Source organism: Pleurodeles waltl, chromosome 8, assembly GCF_031143425.1.
Source record: "Pleurodeles waltl isolate 20211129_DDA chromosome 8, aPleWal1.hap1.20221129, whole genome shotgun sequence".
In the NCBI taxonomy this organism is placed as follows: Eukaryota; Metazoa; Chordata; class Amphibia; order Caudata; family Salamandridae; genus Pleurodeles; species Pleurodeles waltl.
Window position 1 is genome coordinate 1,199,061,037 of NC_090447.1, and position 25,781 is coordinate 1,199,086,817.

Consider the following 25,781-nt stretch of genomic DNA (forward strand, 5'->3'; position numbering starts at 1 on the left):
AAGTGCGTGCCGAGCGCTTGACCTGGTGAAAGTGCATGCCGTGCACCTGACTTGCTGTGAATAAAGTGCATGCAGAGCGCTTTTGATTTAACTGGGAGCAAAGCGCATGAGGAGTGCTTTGCCCGTGTGGCTGTCTGAAATCACTGCGGTGACCCGGGCAGGTTGAGAAAATCTGATGAGTACCACCAGCGCTCTGTGATCAGTGCCCCTGGGGTACAGGAGTGCATAGCATGCCCCTGGGGTACAGACAGGCACCTGCTTTTGATGCAATCACTGCTGCGGCTAAGGACGACTGCTTGTGGACGCTCACACACCAGAGTGGGTGCGGGCATGCAGACCAGTGAGAGAGCGGTGGCCAGGAGGGAGTGAAACCTCATCGGATGTCCCTCGCTCTCGCTGGGCCGCCCCAGGGTCCATGACAGAGAAACACTGCACCCGTGGGAGACACGTGGTCCCGCTAGGCGTAAGAGGAGTTGTGAGCCTCTATTTCATCACCGGGCGGTAAGGAAGCCTTAACTGGGGCCCCACCTGGCTGAGGATGAAGCAGACGAGTTGACCCCCATCCGATGAGGAGGGGGCACTTCAAGTGCAGGACACTGGCGATCGAGGGTAAGTCCATCTGCTCAGGTCTCAGCAATAGAAGCGCATCATCTCCTGGTGATCATAGGTCAAGGAGACCTCCCCACCCCACCTTGTGCGAGATCCCAATGTGGCCCCTGTGGCTGAGCACTGTTGTATTCTTGATTACCGGTGAGAGATCTCCCCACTGGAATGGAAGGGGTGGGTAGCCCACTCCCCTCCCTCGCATTCACGGGACGGCTCACAGGAAAAAGGGGACCCTCGTCAGAGGCCCCATCCCTGCGAAGCCAGTTTCGGCTGTATTCAGCTGAAAAGAAGTGATAGAGCTCCTTTATGTGGCCCAAGGAACCTGGCATGTACCATGCAGGAAATGTTTCATTTTTAATGTGCATTCAGGATGTTGTTGTGACATTTACTCACTGTAGTTTCTCATATGAACGTTCTGGAGGTTGTTTGATGTTTCTGGTGACGTGTTTTTCCATGATATGTGCATTTCTATTGATATTGTTTTCCTGACTACTGCCTATGTTTCAGAATAACCAGTAACCTTTGTTTTTCATGTGACTACTACTGGCTTTTGCAGAGTACTAGTAACTGAGTAAAGTTCTGACAACTGCTTGTGTAGCAGGGTATTACTGATATGTTGTGTTTGGTCTAATAAGGTTGTGTACAATACAGTTTATTTTTTATATAACTTGGTGTTGTGTTTCCTTTGTGGTGTGTGTAGTGCGTCATGTGTGTTGTGCAATCGCTTTACACATTGCCTCTAGGATAGGCCTGAACGCTCATGCCAAGCTACCAAAGGGGTGAGCAGGGGTTATCTTGGGTGTGTAACTCCCACGCCCTGACTAGAGTGGGTGAGTTCTGCTTGGCTTAGGTGCATACCCTAGCCAACCAGAAACCCCATTCCTAACAGAGCGGCAGTCAAGGGCTGTGGTAGAATCTTGGAAGCAATTGAGCCAGGGTATTCTGTTAACCATATTCACAAGAGAAGCAATCCAATATTATTTCTTTGTTTAAAGAAGTTGCCTCATTGCACCACATATTGCAAGGGTGCTAAAATAATCAGGTCTTCAACATACACAAATCCCATGTCTTGGCGGAATAAATATGCAAAGTTGTTAGAGGGACCCCAGAATGTGACACTCTGTTCTCTTCAACTTGAACACTACCCACATCCTTATAATGCAATATACCTGCAACACAGGTTAGAAAAGGAATGCATTTTCTCTTGTAAATCTCCAGCTTGAGGTTTATTGGTTTCTTCCCTATGGAGAACGCAAGGGAAAAGACTGAGATAACTGCTTGCAGGAACTGGTTTGTCTTGTTTGCAATACAGGGGCCCCAAGAACAGGAATTATCAAACATTAACCCTAAGTACAGGAACTGGTTTACTTTTTCAATGGTGCTATCCTTGGTAGTCAGACAAAATGTTTTCACATTTCTGGGACCACAGACCATGATGAAAGTTTTGGAAAAAATTGTCTCCAGATTCAGAGGTTTCATATCATCTAAAAAAAAAAAGCAAGGAATGAGCTTAGACCATTCACTGTTCTAGCAAGCAAGGCCACATCATCGGCGTACAGTAGTTTTAGAATGGGTTTCTTATTAACGACCGGAACATCCAACCCCTTCTTCACAAGTACAGATTCTAGCCCATTTATATAAGACAAAAGCAATATAGTTGCAAAACAACATAACTGAGAGCCCCCCCCTCCTAGGGGCAAGGTACATTCCACACCATCCCACAATCTCACAGAAGCAACAAGGGCAGCATGTAATGATCTCAGAAAGACCACCACCTCCTCCAACAGTTTCATACCCCATTAAATGACCCCCAATTAGATCTATTAACACAACTGAAAGCTCTAGATAAATCCATGAATCCTAAATGGAGCTAACTACATTTTGTAAACTTATATTTACTCACTAACAGGTGCAAATTCAAGCATTGTTCAGTCGTTCCCAGTCCTTTCCTGAGCACATATTTCACCATGGATAGGTTACTGTTCTCAGAGGCCCAAAGCAGCAGCATATCCAGAACAATTCTACCAATGATCTTAACCGTGGAATCTAGTAGAGCAATGGGACAGTAGCATTTTGGCTCCTGGACATACCCCTTTTTAAATACAGGTGCAATTATTGACAAACACCAGGTACATTGTATACCAAACTTGCGCCAAGAATGAATAATATTTGCTAGTAAAGGATACCAGAACTCAGGAGTGTCCTTGTATAAAGCCAAGGGGTCCATCAGACCCAAGGGCATTTTTGGAGTGACTGTTGTTTATGGCCTCAAGCACTTCTCCTGGGGGAAATGAAATTAAGGATAGAAGAATCTCCACTCAAAGGGACACATACAATCCTCAGGGCAATACATTTTACTGAAGCAATCTAACCACTCCTTAGGGCTAATGTCCCAACGCACCCCTCTCCCTGAACTATTTGGAGAAAGATTAGCATTGACCTGTTTCCAAAAATGTTGGTGTCTTTTAGTTTATAGGCATACATCAATTTTTCCCAACATTCATTCTTAAATTGTCCGTTCTTTTTAAAAGCTTTCTCATATTCATTCCTGCAGTTTCTAATGGTTTCTCTAATCCTGGGCAGGTGTTTCAATTCCCTTCTAAGCCTAATGTTTGCTGCCCTATATACCCCATCAAACCATAATGGATTGTGGACAGTTCTATTACAAACTAGCCTCGTAAGAAGAGCCCTAATATTAATATTCAGCTTGCAGAAGCTATTGGTGATATGGAGAGGGTCGCTGTCAAAAGACAGACAAAAGCTAATCAAATCTCTACTCCTGCAATGATTCTGTGCAAGGGTGAATCCATATTTGCTGATCGCCATACAAGCTTACGTCCAGAAACTCTGGTTGAAACAGAAGACCTGGGGCCATGTGAAACCTTATATACTAAGGTGTTATGATCACTGTGTACGCTAGACAGGACTTCCCCATTGCAGACATAGGTATACATACTTCTGGATATAAATATATAGCCGATTATAGAACAGAAACTCCAACCCATGTAAGTTGGCACAACCTGTTGTTGCTGGTTCATAACACTCTGGATGCCAGATAGACAGATAGCATAGTCCTGGGTTATGTCCTGCTCAAATTGAAAAAAATTGTCATTTAGCACCCTTTGGGGTCTCATCAGAGGTCTGCCCCCACTGCTCTAGAAGCTCAGTTTCCAGCGCGGATCAGAGGAGAAATGCAAAAGCATTTCTCCTCCAATCACGTGGAGGGGGCAGAGAGGCATGAAAGGAGAGGAAGGGCATTCCCTCTCCTTCCATGTCTCTCTCAGCATTTCTGCTACCCGATCTTGATGCGATTGGACAGCAGAAATGCCACTAGACACCAGGGAATGTTTTTATTTTTTTTAAAAAAATTAACGGCATAAGTGGAGCGGCCCCTTGGGCAAAGGCCGCTCCCCAGGGGGGCAAATTATTTATAAGCCATTTCTGCCACCCTTAGTGGCAGATCGGCCTATTATAATTAGGCAAATCTGCCACCTAGAGATTTCTTTTAATACTTGCGCATAAGGGGAGCGACCCCTTGGGCAAGGGCCTTTCCCCAGGGGGGCAATTTATTTTCAGGCCTTTTCTGCCCCTCCCCCCACCTCCCGGGGGCAGAAACCCCTAGACACCATGGATATATATTTTTTTATGTTTACTTTTTTTTATATATGGGGAGCGACCCCTTAGGCAAGGGTCACTCCCCTGGGGGGGGGGGAATTGTCTTTTGGCCATTTCTGCCCCCCTTGGGGGCAGATCGGCCTATTTCTATTAGGCAAATCTGCCCCCAATGTGGATAGAAACCACTAGACACCAGGGTTTTTTTTTTTGCGCCAATTACACTTAAAGGGATTGACCGCTTAAGAAAGGGTCACCCCCCCCCCGGGGGGGCAAATTTATTTTAGGCGATTTCTGCTCCCCTTGGGGGCTGATCGGCCTATTTCTATTAGGCCGATCTGCCCCCGGGGGGGGGGGCAGAAACCACTTAGGCACCAGGGATTGGTGTGTGTGTTTTGTTTGGGGGGCAGCCCCTTGGGAAGGGTCACTCCCTATAGGGAGGCACATTACTGTTGGCCTTTTCTGCCCCTCCCCCGGGGGCAGATCGGCCTATTTTTGAAAGGCCCATCTGCCCCCAAGGGGGGCAGAAAGCCCACCAGAGACCAGGTAAGATTTTTTTTTCAAAAATAAGAGGTTGAGGGTATGGCCAACTGAAGGGGGTAACAGTCTTTCAGCTCTCCCTCCGCACACTAAAACATCTTATCCCACGGCAAGCAAGAGGACATTTGATTATTTTGGGTTTTAGTTTTACATTTGGGCCATGAGAGCTTGGCTAACTCTCAAAATCGTCCCACTTGGAATGGTGAGGGCTGCACTTTTTGGACTTTAGGACGCTGCTATGTAGAAAAATCCACAAGACCTAGACACATCTGAAAACTAAACATCTGGGTGATTCCAGGGTGGTGTGCTTCACATGCACCCCACACCATTTTCTTACCCACAATGCCCTGCAAACCTCCAACTTTGCTGGAAATCACACATTTTATCAAATTTTTGTGATGGAACCTTCCGTAATCTGCAAGAATCCAAAAAATTCCTACCACCCAACATTGTCTCATCTATACCGATAAAAATTCTTCAGCAATTGTCAGCCTAAAAATGTTTTTTTCCAAACTGCCCTTTGGACCTGCTTTGGTTCCCCCTCAATTTCAACATGTTTTTGGCTCTTCCCTGTCACAGGCACTTGGCCCTCCTACACAAATGAGGTATCATTTTTACCGGGAGACTGAGGGGAACGTTGGGTGGTAGGGAATTTGTCCCGGTGCTGTGATCCCACACAGAAATGTGGGAAAAATTTGAATTTTTAGCTAAGTTTGAGGTTTGCTGGGGATTCGGGGTAAGGAAACATTGAGGGATCCACACAAGTCACACCTCTCTAGACTCCCTCGGGTATCTAGTTTTCAGAAATGTCTGGGTTTGGTAGGTTTCCCTAGATGGCTGCTGAGCTCAGGACCAAAAACGCAGGAGTCCCCCGCCCCTGCAAAAACAGTCGTTTTGTATTTGATAATTTTGATGTGTCCAGATAGTGTTTTGGGGCATTTCCTTTCGCAAGCACTAGGCCTACCCACACAAGTGAGGTACCATTTTTATCGGGAGACTTGGGGTAACGCTGAGGGGAAGGAAACTTGTGGATCCTCTCAGATTCCAGAACTTTCTGTCACCAAAATGTGAGGAAAAAGTGTTTTTGGGCCAAATTTTGAGGTTTGCAAAGGATTCTGGGTAACAGAACCTGGTCAGAGCCCCACAAATCACCCCATCTTGGATTCCCCGAGGTGTCTAGTTTTCAGAAATGTGCAGGTTTCTCTAGGTGCCGGCTGAGCTAGAGGCCAAAATACACAGCTAGGCACTTTGCAAAAAAACAGGTCTGTTTTCTTTAGGAGAATGTTATGTGTCCAGGTTGTGTTTTGGGGCAGTTCTTTTCGCGGGCGCTAGGTCTACCCACACAAGTGAGGTACCATTTGTATTGGGAGACTTTGGGGGAACGCTGGGTGGAAGGAAATTTGTGGCTCCTCTCAAATTCCAGAACTTTGTGTCACCGAAATGTGAGGAAAAAGTGTTTTATTTTAGCCAAATTTTGGGGTTTGCAAAGGATCCTGGGTAACAGAACCTGGTGAGAGCCCCACAAGTCACCCCATCCTGGATTTCCCTAGGTGTCTAGTTTTACAAAATGCACAGGTTTGGTATGTTTCCCTAGGTGCCAGCTGAGCTAGAGGCCAAAATCTACAACTAGGGACTTTGCAAAAAACACGTTAAATTTCAATGTAAAAATGTGTTGTGTCCATGTTGCGTTTCCTGTCGCGAGCATTAGGCCTAACCATGCAAGTGAGGTACCATTTTTATCGGGAGGCTTGAGGGAACACAGAATAGTGAAAAAGTGTTACTGACCTTGTCTTTTTCTAAATTTTTTCCTTCCAAATGTAAGACAGTGTGTAAAAAAGACGTCTATTTGAGAAATACCCTGTAATTCACATGCTAGTATGGGCACCCCGGAATTCAGAGATGTGCAAAAAACACTGCTTTTCAACACCTTATCTTGTGCCCATTTTGGAAATACAAAGGTTTTCTTGATTCCTATTTTTCAGATTACAAAAAACCAAATCGAGTCTCCAATGTTAACAGAGGTACAATGTACATGGCAGCAGAACTTTGTTTTCCCTTGGAGTTGAGAGCTCTTCATTAGGTCGTGTCTCCCAGATACGGCAAAGTGTATGGTTGCTTATCAAGAACTTAGAGGGCTACAATCCACCCATGCTTATATTTGGTTGGCTTTATTGTCACTGTCATTTGCTTGCTTACTACTTGTTGGCTTTTGTTGTCCATTTTGTGTTTGTCCTTCCTCTTCAGCAAAGCCTGTTTGCAATCCTCTTGACTGGCTGACTTGTGTCCTTCCACTGCTCAAGTTTAGGAACTACGTTTTTCTTTTTGGTTTAACACTCCACCAGAGTGCATGCGTTTTCCAGCTCTTTCCTCTTTTGTTTCTCTAACCCACAAAAATACCCTCAGTCCCTCACCCATTCTCTTTTTTTTCACTTTCAAAGGACTGCTCACTCCTTCCCTCTGGTACTTCTCTGCCGCATCCCCACTGCTCCGCGGCTCCATGTTGTCTCACTGTATAACACTGGAGGGGCCTAAGGTCTCAATAAACCAAAATTATGGTTATTTTTTTACAAGTCAGCCAGGGGGCTCATTTGTAGGTCTCGTCCACAGACATAGTATAGCAGTTTGCTGTGGATAATTTTAATGCTTACAGTGGGCTTTGGGCCCACTCATTTGTTATGGTTGGCTAACCTTCTTGTCAGCCTAATTTGCTTGTATCTTATTTGATGCCTTTCCTTCCCTTTCTTGTGTTTGTCCCTCCATGGTCTACAGCATCTTTTCAATCCTTTTACTTGGATGACATGCATCGTTCCAAAGACCCACATACGGCAACTACTTTTTTCTTTTGCTTCCACATATTTTCTCCCATGTTTGCTGCTCCCTACTCCTGTGCTCTCTGTATTATACTCACCCAAGTCCAATCGCAGCTCTCCACAGTATGTTTTTCAATCTCTTTTTTCAGGACATGGAAACTGTATATTAGCAATGGCAAAGTCGATAAGTCAAAAAGCTGAGATCTATTCGGTATCCCAATGCTTGTTTTTGTCTTTGGTCTTAAAAACACACCATTAGAAAAGTTGGAACTAAACAGTGTTCCATGCCAATAAGACTAAAAGTATCTTTTTTGATTTCCTGACAATGAATAGTCATAGGTGCAGAATCTAAAAGGTTTACTAAATTGATGAACTACTTAAGATACCCTAACATTGCCTTGCTTTGAATGGACACAGATGTAGCTTAACACATCGAAAACAGCCTATAAAAATGGATTACTTCTCTATTTTATGAAAACAGAATGAAACTGCATCATGCAAATCCAAGCTTTATAGATTGGTGCACATTCGACATTTAATTTACCTGATCGTGTGGTGATAGAATTTAAGGAGATTAGAAACCTTATACAGCAAAACTGCACCTGGTTCAGCTACAATTACTTGCTCAATTCTAACCTGAAAAAAGAGAAAATTAACAATGTAAATAGAAAAACAATAAAACATGTTTTTCTCATTCACAGGTTCTAAACTCCTTAGTGTTTATTTGTGTGAAAAAAGGAGATAAACATATTACCCTGAAAATGCAGCGTAAATGATTAGTTATAACAAACTACTTTGGTAATTATTCTGCAAGAATAAATATTAGCTTCAGCTATAATAAGATGGTCGCAAAAGTTCATGCTATCTTCACACTTCACATGTCATTTAATCAGGTTCTACCAAACATCTGGTCATGATAACACAATAAAAAGCCAGGGACAACTCTGACAGCCCAGAGCCATCCACAATTCTTTTAATCGGAAAAGAAAAAAAGATCTTCTAATTCATCTGGAAGTACTCCGAGACAAATTCTACAACATCTTCCATTCTGTTGCCAACTCCAGAGAACAGTGAGCGAACTTGCAGCAGGAAGCAACCGTGAACCTGCACATTAGGACGTGTTGGTAATCGCTCACACGTTCACTGATCTATTGACATGAACGATGTGTGTAGGCACTTTGGCATTTAATAAATGCAGAATGATTTCACCCTAAATTATCCGTTATTGAAGCCTTCAACTGCGTCATTGTATTATGGTGAATGCAATGCTTCTACTTTTTTGCTAGCACTTTTTATTTTCAACACATTTTATTGAATTTTTAATAACAACAGTTAACAACAGAGCTCTACAAAGGTATTCTTGTTCAACTGTAGTCCATTATTATCAATAAATTGCATAACACGCACCAATCAGTATGCCAACATAATGGAATCATTCTTGCATAATATTTGTGTCATCAGTCAAGGAAATAATCTGTTCTCTAATTCTCTGTGATTGCTTTCACTGGATCATCACGTATGTATTTGTTCATGTTACAAGGTATTTCAGCTCTGGTGCCTCCCCTTACTCCCTCCCTCTCCCCTATGTGGCCCCTGCCACTCTAATTCCTCCGTGAACTCTTGGGTCAGATCTCTTATACTACTCAGTTCTCTAGTGTGCTCTACTCCTATAACCTTGTTTGCCCATGCAGGTTATATTCCTCCTGACATCTTTATGTACTCACTGCTTAATTAAATAATGTGGTGTATGACAGTAATCATTGATCAAGGGGATGGTATATCATTATTTGGAGTATTTCCCACCTCTTCTAAACAAAACACCAAAGCACTCCAGGCCAGCTCTCTCAATCAACACCTGACCTCGTTTGACCTCTCGGTCTCTCACCACCTCCTCAGCTTTTGTCCACTTTATTACTTCTCCCTTCCAGGCCTCGTTGTGGGGGCTCTATATTTGCTTTCAATTTCTAGTTATCTCTCTTTTTGCTATCAAGAGTGCTAGGTCTTGAAACTGGTTAGTAACTTTTTGTTTGGACGTGTGTGGATAATCACTGACTAGACAATATTTGGGATCACAGGGAACCTGATTTGATGACTTCTGCTAGTGTACTAACCACTGAGTGCCAGAAGCCCCCAACCGTGGGCAGGTCCATAGCATATGAAAAAACTCCACTGTTTCCTTTCCACATCTTGGACATTTGGCCTCTATAATATTTCAGAAGGGGAATAATGAGGTCCTCCCGCGCCGATGAAGGGGGAGTTCCGGCCAACCTAGTTTCTTCATACATGCTAACCAATCGGGGTCCCAGTGTAGTCATAAAGGCAGAATAAAATTTGACTGGCAGACCATCCAGGCACGGTGTTTTATTCCATGCCATGCTATCCACAGCGGCCTTCACTTCTGACAATTCTATTGCCTGTCCTAGGGCCTCAGATTCCTGCAACGAAACATTTGGGAGATTAATATGGGATAAACACTCTTGGATGTCTAATTGTGGAGTGAGTTTTACTTCTATAAAGATTTGAATAATAATTATAAAACTACTGATTGATCGCAGCCTGACTATAGACCTTCGGGCCAATGGACGTATCTAATTCAACTATGCTTGACCACATTTTTGCCGGGTTTGCCAGCCATGCTAGAAGTGAACCAGCTCGGTCGACCTCAGCATGTTTTCGTTAAGTAAGTTTTATAGTCATAACAGCGGAGTCTTTCAACTCCTAACCGTCTAAAACCAGAGCTTGGAGTTCTGGTTCTCTTGGGCACTTTCTCTCTATCTCCCTCAGTTCTTGTTCCACCTTCTCTATAACCCGTTTTAATATATGTCTAACCCCTTTTGCAGCTGAAATACATCTCCCTCTTATGACAGCCTTGAAGGCGTCCCATTCTAGAAGTTGTGTGTCTGCGGTGCCCTCGTCATCAATAAAGTAGGCAGTTATGTCTGCAGCAATGTCTGTCCAAAAGACATGGTCTTCTAACAATTCCGGCCTGAAATGCCACGTAGGCACTGGAGGGTGGGGGATTGCCTAACGCAGTCCTAACAATAAGGAGTTAAGGTCTGAGATTGTTCTGCTCAAGTACTCCGTCACGCTGGTCGACTCATGGATATCAGGGGAACAGAGGAAGGTATCTAACCTTACATGCAGGTCATACATCAGGCGCTGTGTGGGGATGCCCGTATGCGACTACCATGGAAAGCCTCTAGCAGCCCCGCCTCCATCAACGTGGCTCTCCGGGCTAAATAGGTTCCAGGAGTCGTTTGCATCAGGTTCAGCATGGGGTCCAGTGCACCCACATCTTACTATGTTTCCTGCCTGGGTTTCCTACCTTCAGCAAAATCCCCAAATTAAGTAATATTCTATACAATAGGTGCCACTTTAATATGAGCGAGGCCGCATGTGTTCAGTTCATGGCACACGCACGGGGACCTCCCCCCCAGTTCAGTCTCAACCCCCCCAGTAGTCACCTTCAGTTTCCGTGTAATGGAAATTGGTTATGGCTCCCCACCCTGTTGGATACAATAGCTAAGCGTGCTGTGGTAGGAGTCTTGCCTCCCCTAAGGCAATCGCTAATATATATTTCACTCTTTGGAGGATATGTGCACTGGCCTGGGCCCTGTGTTCCTTGTCTCCGACCAGTCACTTTCTTATGCCCACTCACAGATCAATACGGGCATTATTGTCAGGGCCTCCCGGGGAGCGAGTTCCGCATAATCCACCTATCGTTTAGCGCACGCTCTGGGGGTCCCCCCGGCATAAAGCCATTGCAGGCCTTCTTACAGAGCCCCCTCCTTTCGGGAGGTACTCATGATATAAAATGTTTAAAAGTTGCAGCAACCCAATTCAGATGGTTGGAGCCAGTGATTCCATTACAGCACCCAATGGCTGCAACCCCACTTGATTAGGGTGTTTGCATGTGTGAGGGGTTGAGAGGTGGGAGTGGTCTTCTGTGTGTGTAGGCCTGTGCGGTTAGAAACAGTTTTCACCTGGTCTAAAGGTAACATGGCATCAATACCTTATACAACATCCTACCCTAGCACTACTATCCTTGCCGTCTAGGCATGATGATTGGTGCAGCTAAACCCAGGTTACAACATATTTAAGGCCATAAAGGCCAGGTTTATAAAATGAATGAGCTTGCTAGAACTGCTGCTTCTGCTGGATGAGCTATTGGTTTGAGCTTATAGGGCCACACCTTTATGTTTTTTCATCATCTCTGCCTCGGCTATTATTTCTATTGCCAATCATTTTCCTTTTAATTTTTTCCCCAAATCTCTATTAAATTTGCACTTTACAGTGCTCTTCAAAGACTTGCCTTCTTTCTTTCATCATCAGTTTCTTCCATTGTAACTCTTCTGGTATCAGACTTTTGAAAGAAGTCATGCCACTGACTTTGTGGAATGGATCTTGGAAGGAATGAGACTATAAGAGGCCTCCTCTTCCCTAGTCTCAGTTTTGCAGCCTCATCCTTAAAATTCCTTGCTAAAATACACAGTTAATGCCAAGGCTTCTACTAGGGTCTGAGTTTAAAAAAAAATTGCCTAAAACCTGGAGTACTCTCGCCGTACAGAACATTAAAAGCTGTGGTCTGGAACCCAGAAAAAATGATTAGGTTAATCAATTTTCCTGAAAGCAATGTGGTACTATTTACTCTCAATACTGAAAAGAATTTGACAATGATCCCTTAAACACATTCAGAGAAGCCACCAAGTCAAGAAACCCTCCTCATGGAAACTTCAAAAAGACAAATCAGTCCTCCTTAAAGGCTCCTAATCTCACACACATAATCACTTCGACAGGGCTCAAGACTCATTTAAGCAACAAATTTAAAAGAATAAATAATGTATGGTCCAAAGCAAATTCAGAAAAAGAGGATAGTGCTATGTCCAGCATTTGCCTGCAGGTGCTTAAATTAACATTCCAGAATCTGGTTGTGTGTTGATATGGGTGCTGGAATGTCCTGCATGTGAGGCGATAGTTGCAGGAACTGTGCAGCAGTGTTAAAAGCTGTGCTGGGCTGCCTCTGCCCTGTACTTGGATCTTGAATAAAGTTATATATTTGATGTAGGAAAGTGTCCCTTTTGGAATGGCTACCCCTTTTTGCCTGATATCTGATGCAAATTTGACTGAGAGTGTGCTGGGATCCTGCTAACCAGGCCCCAGCACTTGGCAACTTTCCCTAAACCGTACCATTGCTTCCACAATTGGCACACCCCTGACACACACTAAGCCCCTTGTGAAAGATAAAGTCGACATGGCATCTCTGTCTGGGTGACATGCCCACAAACCCCTGCCTGTGACATAGGTAAGTCAGCCCTCTAGCAGGCCTTACAGCCCTAAGGCAGGGTGCACTATACCACAGGTAAGGGTATAGCTGCATGAGCAATATTCCCCTAAAGTGTATAAATCCATTCTTAGACCCTGTAAGTGCAGTGTAGCCATACTGAGTATATGGGCTGGGAGTCTGTTATTACAAACTCCATAGCGCCATGATGGCTTCACTGAATGCTGGGAGGTTTGGTATCATCCGTCATTAAACCCACACTGATGCTAATGTTGGATTTAATGTAAGACACAGAGAGCATCTTAGAGATGTCTCCTGAAATTCACCCAACTCTCTAGTGTGTGGTTGACCAGTCTATGCCAGCCTGCCACTACCAGACAAGTTTCTGCCCCCATGGGAAGAGAGCCTTTGTGCTCTCAGGAGTCCGGGACAAAGCCTGCTCTGGGTGGAAGTGCTTCACATCTCCCCCTGCAGGAACAGCAAAACCTGGTGATGAGCCTCAAAGGCACCTGCCTTTTATTTTGTTACCTCAGAACACTCCAACCCGGACCCCGGACCGGAGGAGTGTCCACCCTACCTGGGACCACCCCTAGGGTGCCCTGAACTGAGGTGAACCCCTCCTGGCAGAATCCTTCATCTTGCTTTGGAGGGTGAGAGCCAATAGGATTAGGAATGTGCCCCACTCTCCAAAGGGAGTGGGCACAGAAAGGGTGTAGACACCCTCAGGGTCAGTAGCCACTGGCTACTGCCCTCTGACCTCTGTAACACCACTAAATCTAGTATTCAGGGCACCCCTGAACTCTGCTCTTCAGATTCCTGGCAACCTTAAAAAAGGAGGAGGACTGGAGCCGCACCAGCAGAAGAGGTATGGGGGAGACCACGCCAAAGGTGGGCAGGGTCCCTCTCAGAAGAAAGGGGGGTAAGGGTAAACAGGGGGAGTTCTCTAAAGGGCCCCAAACTGATTTCCAGGGTAAGTCAACTCGGTTAACAATGGTACCATATCCCTTAACAAACCTCCTGTAATATCCTGTGAGACCTAAAAAGGCTCTCAGTTCAGTTTGGGTCTTGGGAGGCTCCCAAGCCAGAATAGTGTCAATATTAGGCTGTAGAGGTGCCACCTGGCCACTCCCCACCTGGTGTCCTAAGTACATCACAGAACCCTGCCCTATTTGGCACTTGCTCGCCTTAATAGTGAGGCGTGCCTTCTGCAGGGCCTCTAACAGTCTCCAGAGGTGTTGCAGGTGTTCCTCTCATGTGGAACTAAACACAGCAATATCATCCAGGTAGGCGACACTGAACTCATCCAGCCCAGCCAACACCTGGTTGACCAACCCCTGAAAGGTGGCAGGGGCATTCTTCATCCCAAATGGCATCACTTAAAATTGAAAGTGTCCATCTGGGGTAGAGAATGCTGACCTCTCCTTGCCCCCCTCAGTTAAGGCAATCTGCCAGTACCCAGATGTTAAATCACACGTACTGAGATACTTGGCAGCTCCCAACCGGTCAATGAGCTCATCAGCTCGGAGGATGGGGTGTGCGTCAGTCTTGCTGGCCGCACTGAGTCCTCGGTAGTCCACACAGAACCTGAGTTCTGGAGGGGCATCAGGTGCAGCAGCCTTTGGGACCAATACCACTGGACTGGCCCAAGGACTGCTGGACTGCTCAATAACCCCTAGGGTAAGCATTTTGGATACCTCATCATTAATGCATGCCCTGACCCTGTCAGTCACCCTGTAAACCTTCTGTTTAATAGGTGTTCCCAGTGTCTACATCATGTGTGCACAAGTGTGTGACTCCTGGGATCAGAGAAAACAGTGAGGAGAACTGTCCCAACACGTGGCGACAGTCACCTTTGCTGCTCCTCAGTCAGGGAGGGGGAGAGGATCACTCCCTCCACTGACCCATCTTTTTCTCCTACAGACAGGAGGTCAGGAAGAGGCTCACTCTCCTCCTCTACCCCATCATCTGTCGCAAGGAGCATGAACAGTTCAGTCCGCTCAAAGTGAGGTTTGAGGTGGTTGACATGCAGGACCCTTAAAGGGTTCCTTGGAGACCGTAAGTAGGTGACTTCACTCTTGCGCTCCACCACCTCGAATGCCCAGTCCACTTGTCCTGGAGCGCCCTAGGCTCCACTGGTGCCATCACCCACACTTTTTGTCCAGGTTGAAATTCGACCAGAGTGGCATTCTGGTCATACCAGCGTTTCATGTCCTCCTGGCTTGCTTCCAGGTTCTCCTGAGCGAGACTCCTGAAGCGGGCAGTCTGGTTACTCAAAGCCAGCATCTAACTGAATACAACCTGGGGGGGTTTACTAGGAGCTTTCTCCAAAGCTTCCTTAACCAGACTCAAAGGTTACCTCACAGGTCCAACCAGACCCTTACTTTGGGGTGGTAAGGGGTGGTAAACTTGTAGGTTACCCCACATGCCTTCCACAGAGACTTCATATACGTGAATATGAAGCTGGTACCCCTATCAGATACCACTTCTTTGGGGAACCCCATGTGGGTAAAAACCCCCATCAAAGCACGACCCACCACAGGGGAAGTGATTGATCTTAAAGGAATGGCTTCTGGGTACCAGGTGGCATGGTCCACCAAGACCAGGATAAACCTGTTGCCCATGGCTGTCTTAGGATCCAGAGGCCCCACGATGTCAATGCCTACCCTCTCAAAGGGAGTACTGACAACAGGCAAAGGCTGGAGGGAAGCCTTACATTTCTCCCACTCTTGCCACTTGCCTGACAAGTCTGAAAAGACATGCAATGTGCATCTGAGTGCCTGCGCATTAGGGGACAGTAAAAGTGGGTGACAAGCCTCTCAAAGGTCTTGCCCTGCCCCCAAATGTCCAGCTAAAGGCACATCATGAGCCAACCCCAGTAGGAAGGCCCTGAAGCACTGGGGTACCACTAGCACGTGGGCTGACCCAGGCTCAGGAACCTTAGGCTCGCTATACAGAAGGTCATACTCCCAATAGATCAGGTGTGATCCTGGCTCCCTGTCAGCCGCCTGGTCTGCAGCCTGCTGCCGCAAACCCTCCAAAGTAGGGCATGACTTCTGTGCTGCACAGAATGCTTCCCTGGTGGGCCCCCCTTCCTGCTGCAACAGCTCAGTGACCTCCCCCAGTTCAGCCACCTGTTCCCCTGTAGGCTCCGGGGAGTCAGCCTCAGGCTCTGCCTCCTCCCGGACCGTGGGAACTTCTGGGGCCGGTTTCCCATGCCCTCTGCCCTTCCTTTTCTTGGCGGTCCCCTGCGCCACTGTTTCAGGCTCCAGGGGCTCTTGATTACCCTGACAGGCTGCCATTGACCGGGTGGATACGCATACCCACCCAGGCTGACCCAACATCTCCAAGTGAGACCTGTGTTCCAACTCCTTCCAAGGGGAATCCTCCAGGTCATTGCCTAGCAAACAATCAACAGGCATTGTTGGACTCACAGCTGGCTTCAAGGAACCTGAGACCCCCCCCCCAATTCAAAGGGAACCTGTGCCACTCAGCACAGGCGCTCTGAGTTGTCCACTGCAACTACTTGGTGAAGTACCCGGGGATCTATTTGCTCTTCAGACACCAGCTGACTCCTCACTGTAGTCACACTGGCTCCTGTGTCTCTCAGAGCCTCTACCCTCTGTCCATTAATGGTCACCCACTGCCTGTACTTCTTAGTGTTTTCAGGCACTAGGGTTCTCTGGACCATCTCACTGTCCCCTAGTGAGACAAGGGTCATCTCAGCTGGTTCCCACCCACCTGAAACCAACTCCTCCCCAGGAGCTACACTGGCCAAACCCTGGGACGGCGCACCAGTGGGTGCCGGTGTACTTTTGGGGCATCTGGGAACCCCCTCACATGACCCACCTGGTTCCATGCATAGCACTTACGTGGGGGCCCACCTGCCACTGGCTTCCCTTTGGAGAACCATGGCTTCTTTTCACTGGGGGGTTGGGAATCCTTACCCTGTGACAGCCAAGAGCACTGAAGGGCACACAGAGGATGAGGGAGATGAGGAGGAGGAGGAAGAGTGTTCCGTACACAATGGTATTGTGGCTGGGCCTGTTAAGTCCAGGGAGAAGGTCTCCAGGGCAGGTAGCAGTGTCTCATCTAAGGGTCTGACACCTGAGGAGTTACAGGACAGACAGGCAGAAAGGGACTACCAATTGGAGCAGAGAAGGCTAGCCCTTGAGGAGAGGAAGTTAGCGATGGCTCATGAGCTTAGCTTGAGAGAGATGGATCACAGAAGCCAGTCCAGTATAGATGGTGGCAGTGACCCTACAGTGCAGCCTAAGAGGAGGGTGCACATTCCTAAAGACCTTGTGAAAGATTACAAGAGGAAGGATGACATATACTTGTGGTTCAAGGGGTATGAGTCTGCTCTCCACATGAATCTGGTCCCTGAAGCTCATTGGGGGGCCGGGTCTGTGGAAGCACTTTGAGGAAGTGGGGAGGGATACACTGACAGCCTTAGGGGATGCTCAGAATCTCACCTATTCTAGCATGAAGGAGGCCTTGCTTACAAGGCATGGTCTTACCCCTGAGCAGTACAAGGATAGGTTTAGGTCATACAAGAAGAAGGAATCCCAAACATGGTCGGAAAGTGTTGATTCTTATTGCAGGTCCCTGGATGGTTGGGTGAAGGGCAGTAAGGTAACTACGTACGAGGGACGCTTGGGAGCACTTGTACAGTTTATGTTTTCCAGAGCTACGCCAGCACCTGATTGACAGCAAGCTGACTGACCCCAGGAAGCTTGCGCAGGAAGCAGACCTCTGGGAGAGACTCCAGATGACAAGTGACTTGGCCCCAGCCCTACCAGCCTGTCTGCAGTTCAAGACTCTTGCTACAAAGGCAAGTCCTGCAGAACCAGCGACCTCTACAAACCCCCAGACGACTGTCTGCTTACCCACGTACCAAGATTTCCCAAGGACAGAGGCCCTGTCCACACAGAAATCTCCAAGAAGGACTCCAGACCCTCCCGGATCTGTGAGTCCTGCCCACTCTGCACCTGATGTCCACAGCCCAAGTCCAGAGGCAATGACGATGCATAAAGCTTAAATCCAGAGGAACCCTGTGACCGCAACCGGCTCCTGTGAAGATATGCAGACGCCAAAAGGTACCCCTGCAGCCACCTGGGCTTGGGGAACCCAACTGATGGTCCTGCAGTGTCCAGTGGGCTCTCTACTTACCTGTCCAGTCATTGATCTTCTTCAGCCGAGTGCCTGGACCAAGCCTGCAGCATTCTTTGTGACCCCAAGGATCCTCCATTTAAAAGCACTGGGCGCCCGATGCTGTGTTTGCATACTGAACCTGGCCACCCCTGTGAAGCTGAGGGTGTGTGTTTGGTGCTGACCTGTGGTCCCCCAGGTGCTGATCTAAACCCCCAGGTCAGTGCTTCTGAAGTTGTGGGTAATTACATGCAAGCTGTTTCTTTCTAAGTGCCCCCTGTCTCCATAGGATTCCATTGGGCGCTCAACACCAACTTTGAACTCTGAACCCAGCCGGCCCTGTGTTGCTGGTGGTGCACCCTTGCTGTCTTCCTAAACTTGCCCTGTGGACATGTTAACCCCCGAAGACTGGGACTGTAAGTCGATTACTTGTGCTGTTACTTTTCCTCCCCTAGGACTGCATTACTTTCTATGAGAATTTGCACTCTAGTTTTGAAATTGAAAAGTATTACTTACCTGAAAACTGTTTTATCTGTGAATTCCAAACAAAGCGCATTTGATACCTGAAAGTGATACATTCTTCAAACTGTACTTACCTGCAACAAAGATCCTTTTGGTTCAATAAATAAAGTAACAAAGCGTATTTTTCTATATGTAAACATTGGCCTGGGGTTATTCATTGAGTGTGTGCCTCATTTCCTGACTGTGTGTCTCCAACAAATGCTTAGCACTACCCTCTGATAAGCCTAAATGCTTGACCACACTACTACAAAAGAGAGCATTAGTATTATCTACTGTAGCCTGTGTAAAGCTCTGGGGAACCACTGAACTCAGTGCACGCTATACCATTCTTTGGTATAGTACATACAGAGCCAGCTTCCTACATTTGACTTTCCTCATCTCCCTCCCGATGCTATTCTTTGAACCTGGACACTGGTAAAGAGGAGTTTGAAAGAACCTTTCATATCCGTGGCAGCATTAACGTGCAAAGGGGAAGTGTACGTCCTACTTGAGGGTCAGGTCACAGCGACTTACAGTTTTTAAGGTAAAATTAATTTGAGTGCGCAGCGAAGAATATTTAAGTAAAGAGGGAAGGATGCGGAACGACTTTCTTTTGCAGCGGCTGTCAGCCATGTGATTAGTGTTCGCACGGGCTGGTGAATGAGAACAGATATTTTAAATACGCACAACCTGTTGTTAGCGTCAGCTACAGCTATTGCAGTTGGAGCAGACATCTTAAAGTGAAGTGCAACCTGTGAACAGTATTTTTATTTCTTGTCAACTGCAAATATTAGCCCGCATCTTAAAAGTGAGATGCAACGCTAATCTCAGTGTTTAAGGTAATTTATTAACATTCAGTGAATTTTGTGTGTTATTCAGGCTACATTTTTCAGAATTTCGATGGACATTTTCAAAAGCATACGTTATTTGCATTCTGTACAATTATACACAGGAAGTTTGTTGCTGACTTCATTTTTGTGAGGAGGGTGTTCAACTCTTAAGTTCTGATATTCTGTGGTCATATATAATTGATTTTTTTCTCAGTTTTCTAGTAACTCTGATGCTCTGTGGCCATATTCTGTGGGGCACTTCTCAGATTCTAACACAGTATCGCTCTCCAACTATGATCCACTTTGGCCATTTTGAATCAGGCACTTACGCAAGTTGAATTTTATGTGCTATCTGTGTTCTGAAGACATAGGGGGTCATTATGACCCTGGCGGAAGGCAGAGAAGCGGCAGTAAGACCGCCGACAGGCTGGCGGTCTTTTTTTTGTATTGTGCCCATGGCGGTTACCGCCATGGTCATCTGCCGGTTCTCCGTTCCGGCAGCCATCACTATACCGCCGGCGGTATTTTGACCCGGCTTACCGCCGTGGATTTCCTGCGGTTGGAACTGCCATGAAATCCATGGCGGTGAGCACTATCAGTGCCAGGGAATTCCTTCCCTGGCACTGATAGGGGTCTCCCCCATCCCCCACCCCCACCCCGACTCCCTCCCCTACACCCCCCACCACCTCAGCCACCCCCAAAGGTGGCAGGGCCCCCCTCCCCACCCCGACCCCCAACATCACAGAAGTCACACACACACGACACGCACGCAGGCACCACCAACACACACACACGCCGACATACATGCCTACATCCACACACACAGTCAGACATGCACACCCACATACAAACATACACGCACACATCCATACAGACATACCCACAGACATACACGCACTCATTCCCAAAACACGCAACACCCCCGCAAGCATACATGCACTCACACACCTCCTCTACATACAGACGCACACCCCCATGCACCCACACAACACCCCCACCCCCTCCCCTAACGGACGATCGACTTACCTGTTCCGTCGATCCTCCGGGAGGGGACGGGAGCCATGGGGGCTGCTCCGCCGACCCCACACCGCCAACAGAACACCGCCATGCCGAATCACAGGACGTGATTCGGTGGGCGGTGTTCTGTTGGCGTGGCAGTGAAGGTGGAGCAACCTCCACTTCCCCGCCGCCCGCCAGTATGGCTGTTGGCGGCTCTCCGTCGGCAAAAGGACGGAGAGCAGCCAACAGTCATAATACGCCGAGTGGCAAACCGCCACTACTGGCGGTCTTCCGCACGGCGGTCCCTCTGCGGTCTTGTAAAAAGACCGCCGAGGTTGAAATGACCCCCATAGTAGTTGATTTCAAGTATATTGTTTTCATGGTGCTCTCTTCATTTTTTGTGCCAGTTTCAATTAAACACACAAAGCCATACAGCCTAGTTTATTTCAAACAAACATGCAATCAATAAATCCACCGCCACTTTTCCTTCAGTTTCCGGGAGAACATCCCGTCAGGGGTAAAGAATGGTTCAGAGCATTTAGTGCATATCTGGGAGCAATTGATGTTTTTACATTTAAAATAGACAGGCAAAAGTGGCTTTTGGAGCACTCTCTTGGATTGGGGAGCCAGGATGTATTTTGAACACCTAACTGTAGGAGGCTGGCCTGGCTTATAGTGGGTACCTTATGGTACTCATACCTTGTGCCAGGTCCAGTTATCCCTTAACAGGAGAATAGAGGTGTTTCTAGCAGCTTAGGCTGTTAGAGGTAGCTATGGCAAAGCAGCTTAGGCTGAACTAGGAGACATGCAAAGCTCCTACTATACCACTTATATCATATAGCACTATATCATAAGAAAACACAATACTCAGAGTTACTAAAAATAAAGGTACTTTATTTTAGTGACAATATGCCAAAAGTATCTCAGAGGATACCCTCACTTAGGAGGTAAGTAATAGCTGTTTCTCTTGAGTTGGAGCAGGGCAAGGATGCTGTCCTAAGTGTTGTGAGGCAGTGCAGGGTTGCTGCACTAAAGTTTCTTTTGGAGGGTTGGAGGGATGTTAATGTTAACTAAAATGGTGCACTTTTTCTCACCAATATTAGTTATCTCACAGAGAGGTACTTCTATCTCAGGGGGTACAACTGTGCCAGCTGATGGTTCCCTTGGTACAGGTGCCACCCCAGGAGAGGTTTCTCCCACCACAGGAATGGTATCCTGAATGGCAGGGTAGGTAGGGAATACTTTGATGCCCTTTCTACCTGTTGTTGGAGAAGGATGCTGAGTTTTCAGGCCTTTTTCTCTCCTTTGCTTTTTCATTTCAGCTGAAATGAGAGGAAGCAATTCCTCAGGGATACCCAGCATGGCTGCATGGGTATTAAACTCTACCTTAGCCCAACCTGAGGCCTCTAGGTCATTACCTAAGAGACAGTCTACAGGTAAGCTAGGTGATACTACCACCTGCTTAGGGCCAGTAACTTCACCCCAACTAAACTGAATTATAGCTAAGGGAAGGAACTTAGTGGAGTTATGGACATCAATAATCTTGTACTGTTGTCCAATGATGTGTTGTGCAGGAGACACTAGGTTTTCAGTCACCAAAGTGATACTGGCACCTGTGTCCCTGTAGGCCTGAGCCTCAACACAATTTATGGAAACTGTCTGCCTGTACTTATCCATTGTAAGGGGACAAGCAGCCAGTGTGGCAAGGCCAATGCCACCAGGTGTGACAGAAACTGTCTTGGGACTGACTACCCCAGTTTCTATGACGGACCCATAAGTGAACCCAACTACACCCTTATTTTGACTGTTGCCAGCAGTCCCACCACTATTACCAGTACTCCTAGGGGCACTAGAGTTTGATGTATTAGTGGTGGTAGGCTCAGGTGGTTTACCTGGGCAGGACTTATCCCCTGGCCTATGGCCTTTATTTTTACACACAAAGCACCAAGGCTTTTTAATGGTTGTGGGTTGTTAAGAAGAGGGAGAAGATGATGATTTATCCCCACCCCCTGAAGAGTGTTTAGGATTTGAAGAAGGATCCTAAGTTTTACCTTTATCCCCATGCGTATCCTGAGATTTCTCTCCATCTTTCTTCTTGCCATCCTTGTCACCCCCTGTATGAACTTTTCTGTTCACTCTTGTTCTGACCCATTTGTCTGCCTTCTTTCCCAATTCTTGGGGAGAGGTCAGATCTGAGCCTACCAAGTACTGGTGCAACAAATCAGACACACAATTGTTAAGAATATGCTCTCTCAGGATCAGATTATACAGGCTTTCACAGTCAGTCACCTTACTGCCATGTAACCAACCCTCCAAGGCCTTCACTGAACAGTCTACAAAGTCTGTCCAGTCTTGAGAGGACTCTTTTCTGGTGTCTCAGAATGTAATCCTGTATTATTCAGTGCTTAAGCCAAATCCATCTAAGAGTGCATCCTTCAAAACTTTGTAATTATTGGCATCACTTTCTCTGACAGTAAGGAGCCTATCCCTACCCTTTCCAGTGAAAGATAGCCACAAGATAGCAGCCCACTGCCTTTGAGGGACCAACAGACCATACAGGCCCTCTCAAGTGCAGCAAACCACTTATTAATGTCATCCCCCTCCTTGTAGGGGGGACTATCTTATGCAGGTTTCTGGAATCTTGCTCTCTAACAGGATTACTATCAGAAACACGGCTGCTGCCACCATGGGGAACTAACCCCAATCTCTGTCTTTCCCTCTCTATATCCAGGGATTCCCTGTCTAAAGCCAGCTGCTGCTGTTTAAGCTTCAGTCTGGTCTCTTCCAACCTCAGCTTTCTGAGTTCCCTTTCCATTAAGTTATCCTCAGGGTGGGAGGCTTGGGAATGTTTGGACACAGAGGAGATTTGGGAATTGGCAGAGAGAGACCTGTCCCTAACTGGCTGGACCCTAGTAACCTGGCCTCTAGGAGTGAAAGATGCCCTACTAATGTGTGACCCTCTAACACTACCAGTGTCACTAGGTGGCCTGCTAGGGGACAGGACTTTGTAAGAACCTTCCCCAGCTTCTTCAGGGAACTCCTCTGAGTCTGACTGGGAAGCCTCCCCTTTTTCCACTCTCTCCTGAGATGGGCCAGACTGGTTCTGGTCATCTTGTAAGAGCAGGTTAAAGAGAAACTCCTTTTTTGGATTCTTACCCATACTTAAACCTCTATCCAGGCATAGACCCCTCAAACTTTTATAGTTTAAACTCTCATAAGTTGCTTGAACAATTTTGGGAGTGGGTTCACTGAAGACATGATAGAAAAGGTTTAAGGACAGAGAGAGAAAAAGTTTTAGAACTTTAGACAGCACAGAGAAAAAAACGTTTTCAAACTTTTGGAAAACTTTTAAAAGTTTTCAGAACTTTTCAGAAACTTAGTAAAATGTTTTAGAGTAGAAAAGTAAACTGTTTTGGTTCAATGTACATATACTGAACTATTTGGTATATGATTTTCTTATGAAAAGCACCAAATGACAAAGTGGTAAAGCAGTTACAAGTACTTATCCCACCACTGCACCACCAATGTAGGTGGCTGGCCTGGATTATAGTGGGTACCTTGTGGTAATTGTACCTTGTGCCAGGTCCAGTTATCCCTTATTAGTAGAACAGAGGTGTTTCTAGCTACTTAGGCTGTTAGAGGTAGCTATGGCAAAGCAGCTTAGGCTGAACTAGGAGACATGCAAAGCTCCTACTATACCACTTATATCATATAGCACTATATCATAAGAAAACACAATACTCAGAGTTACTAAAAATAAAGGTACTTTATTTTAGTGACAATATGCCAAAAGTATCTCAGAGGATACCCTCACTTAGGAGGTAAGTAATATACACAAATTATATGTACACAAACCCAAAACAGGTAAGTAACAGTAAGAAAAGTAGTGCAAACAATGTAGAATCACAATAGAATGCAATAGGTAGACATAGGCCTAGGAGCAACACAAACCATATACTCCAAAAGTGGAATGCAAATCACGAATGGACCCCAGACCTATGGGAGGTTGTAGAGGGTCGCTGGGACTGTGAGAAAACAGTAAGGGTGTCCAAGATACCCCACCCCAAGACCCTGAAAAGCAGGAGTAAAGTTACCCTACTACCCCAGAAAGACAGAATAGTCGTGATAGGGGATTCTGCAAGAACCACAAGCACCAGCAAAACACTGAAGACGGATTCCTGGACCTGAGGACCTGTAAAGGAAGGGGACCAAGTCCAAGAGTCACGAAAGTGTCCAGTGGGGGCAGGAGCCCACTAAACCCCAGATGAAGGTGCAAAAGGGCTGCCTCAGGGTGGAAGAAGCCGAAGATTCTGCAACAACGAAAGGAGCCAGGAACTTCCCCTTTGGTGAGAAGATGTCCCACGGCGTGCTGGAGGTTGCAGAAGTGTTTCCAGGCAGAAGTACCGCAAACAAGACTTGATAGCTGCAAGAGTCGCGGTTGAGGTTTTTGGGTGCTGCTGGGGCCCAGGAAGGACCAGAATGTCGCCCCTTGGAGGAGGAGACAGAGGGGGCGCTCAGCAACTCAGAGAGCCCCCGCAGCAGCAGGCAGCACCCGCTGAAGTACCGAGCAGGCACTTAGAAGATATGAGGACAGCGGTCGACTCAGAGTCACAAAGGAGGGTCCCACGACGTCGGAGTCCAAACCAGCGAGTTGGGCAATGCAGGACGGAGTGCTGGGGAGCCAGGCTAGGCTGTGCACAAAGGAATCTTTGGAAAAGTGCACAGAAGCCGGAGCAGCTGCAGATCACCCAGTACACAGGATTACTGTCTGGCGTGGGGAGGCAAGGACTTACCTCCACCAAATTTGGTTAGAAGGGCCACTGGACTATGGGAGACACTTGGACCCAGCTCCTGTGTTCCAGGGACCACGCTCGTCAGGATGAGAGGGGACCCAGAGGACCAGTGATGCAGAAGTTTGGTGCCTGCATTAGCAGGGGGAAGATTCGGTCGACCCACGGGAGATTTCTTCTTGGCTTCCAGTGCAGGGTGAAGGCAGACAGCCTTCAGAGCATGCACCACCAGGAAACAGTCGAGAAAGCCGGCAGGATGAGGTGCTACAATGTTGCTGGTAGTCGTCTTGCTACTTTGTTGCGGTTTTGCAGGCGTCCTGGAGCAGTCAGCGGTCGATCCTTGGCAGAAGTCGAAGAGGGAAGTGCAGAGGAACTCTGGTGAGCTCTTGCATTCGTTATCTGAGGAATAGCCCAGAGGAGAGACAACAAATAGCCAGAAAAGGAGGTTTGGCTACTGAGAAAGGAGGCTTGGCTACTGAAAGAGGTAAGCACCTATCAGGAGGGGTCTCTGACGTCACCTGCTGGCACTGGCCACTCAGAGCAGTCCATTGTGCCCCAACACCTTTGAATCCAAGATGGCAGAGGTCTGGGACACACTGGAGGAGCTCTGGGCACCTTCCCTGGGAGGTACTGGTCAGGGGAGTGGTCACTCCCCTTTCCTTTG

The 25,781-nt window shown here is 47.0% G+C and overlaps 1 protein-coding gene across 1 annotated transcript in view; it reads right to left on the reverse strand.

Annotated features, from left to right (window-relative positions):
* Positions 1–25,781, reverse strand: part of COG6 (component of oligomeric golgi complex 6) — a 521,976-nt gene that overhangs the window by 212,455 nt on the left and 283,740 nt on the right. The window contains exon 12 of the mRNA XM_069205482.1: positions 8,113–8,204. Within this exon, the coding sequence (XP_069061583.1) occupies positions 8,113–8,204 (92 nt within the window). The remainder of the gene's footprint in view (positions 1–8,112; positions 8,205–25,781) is intronic.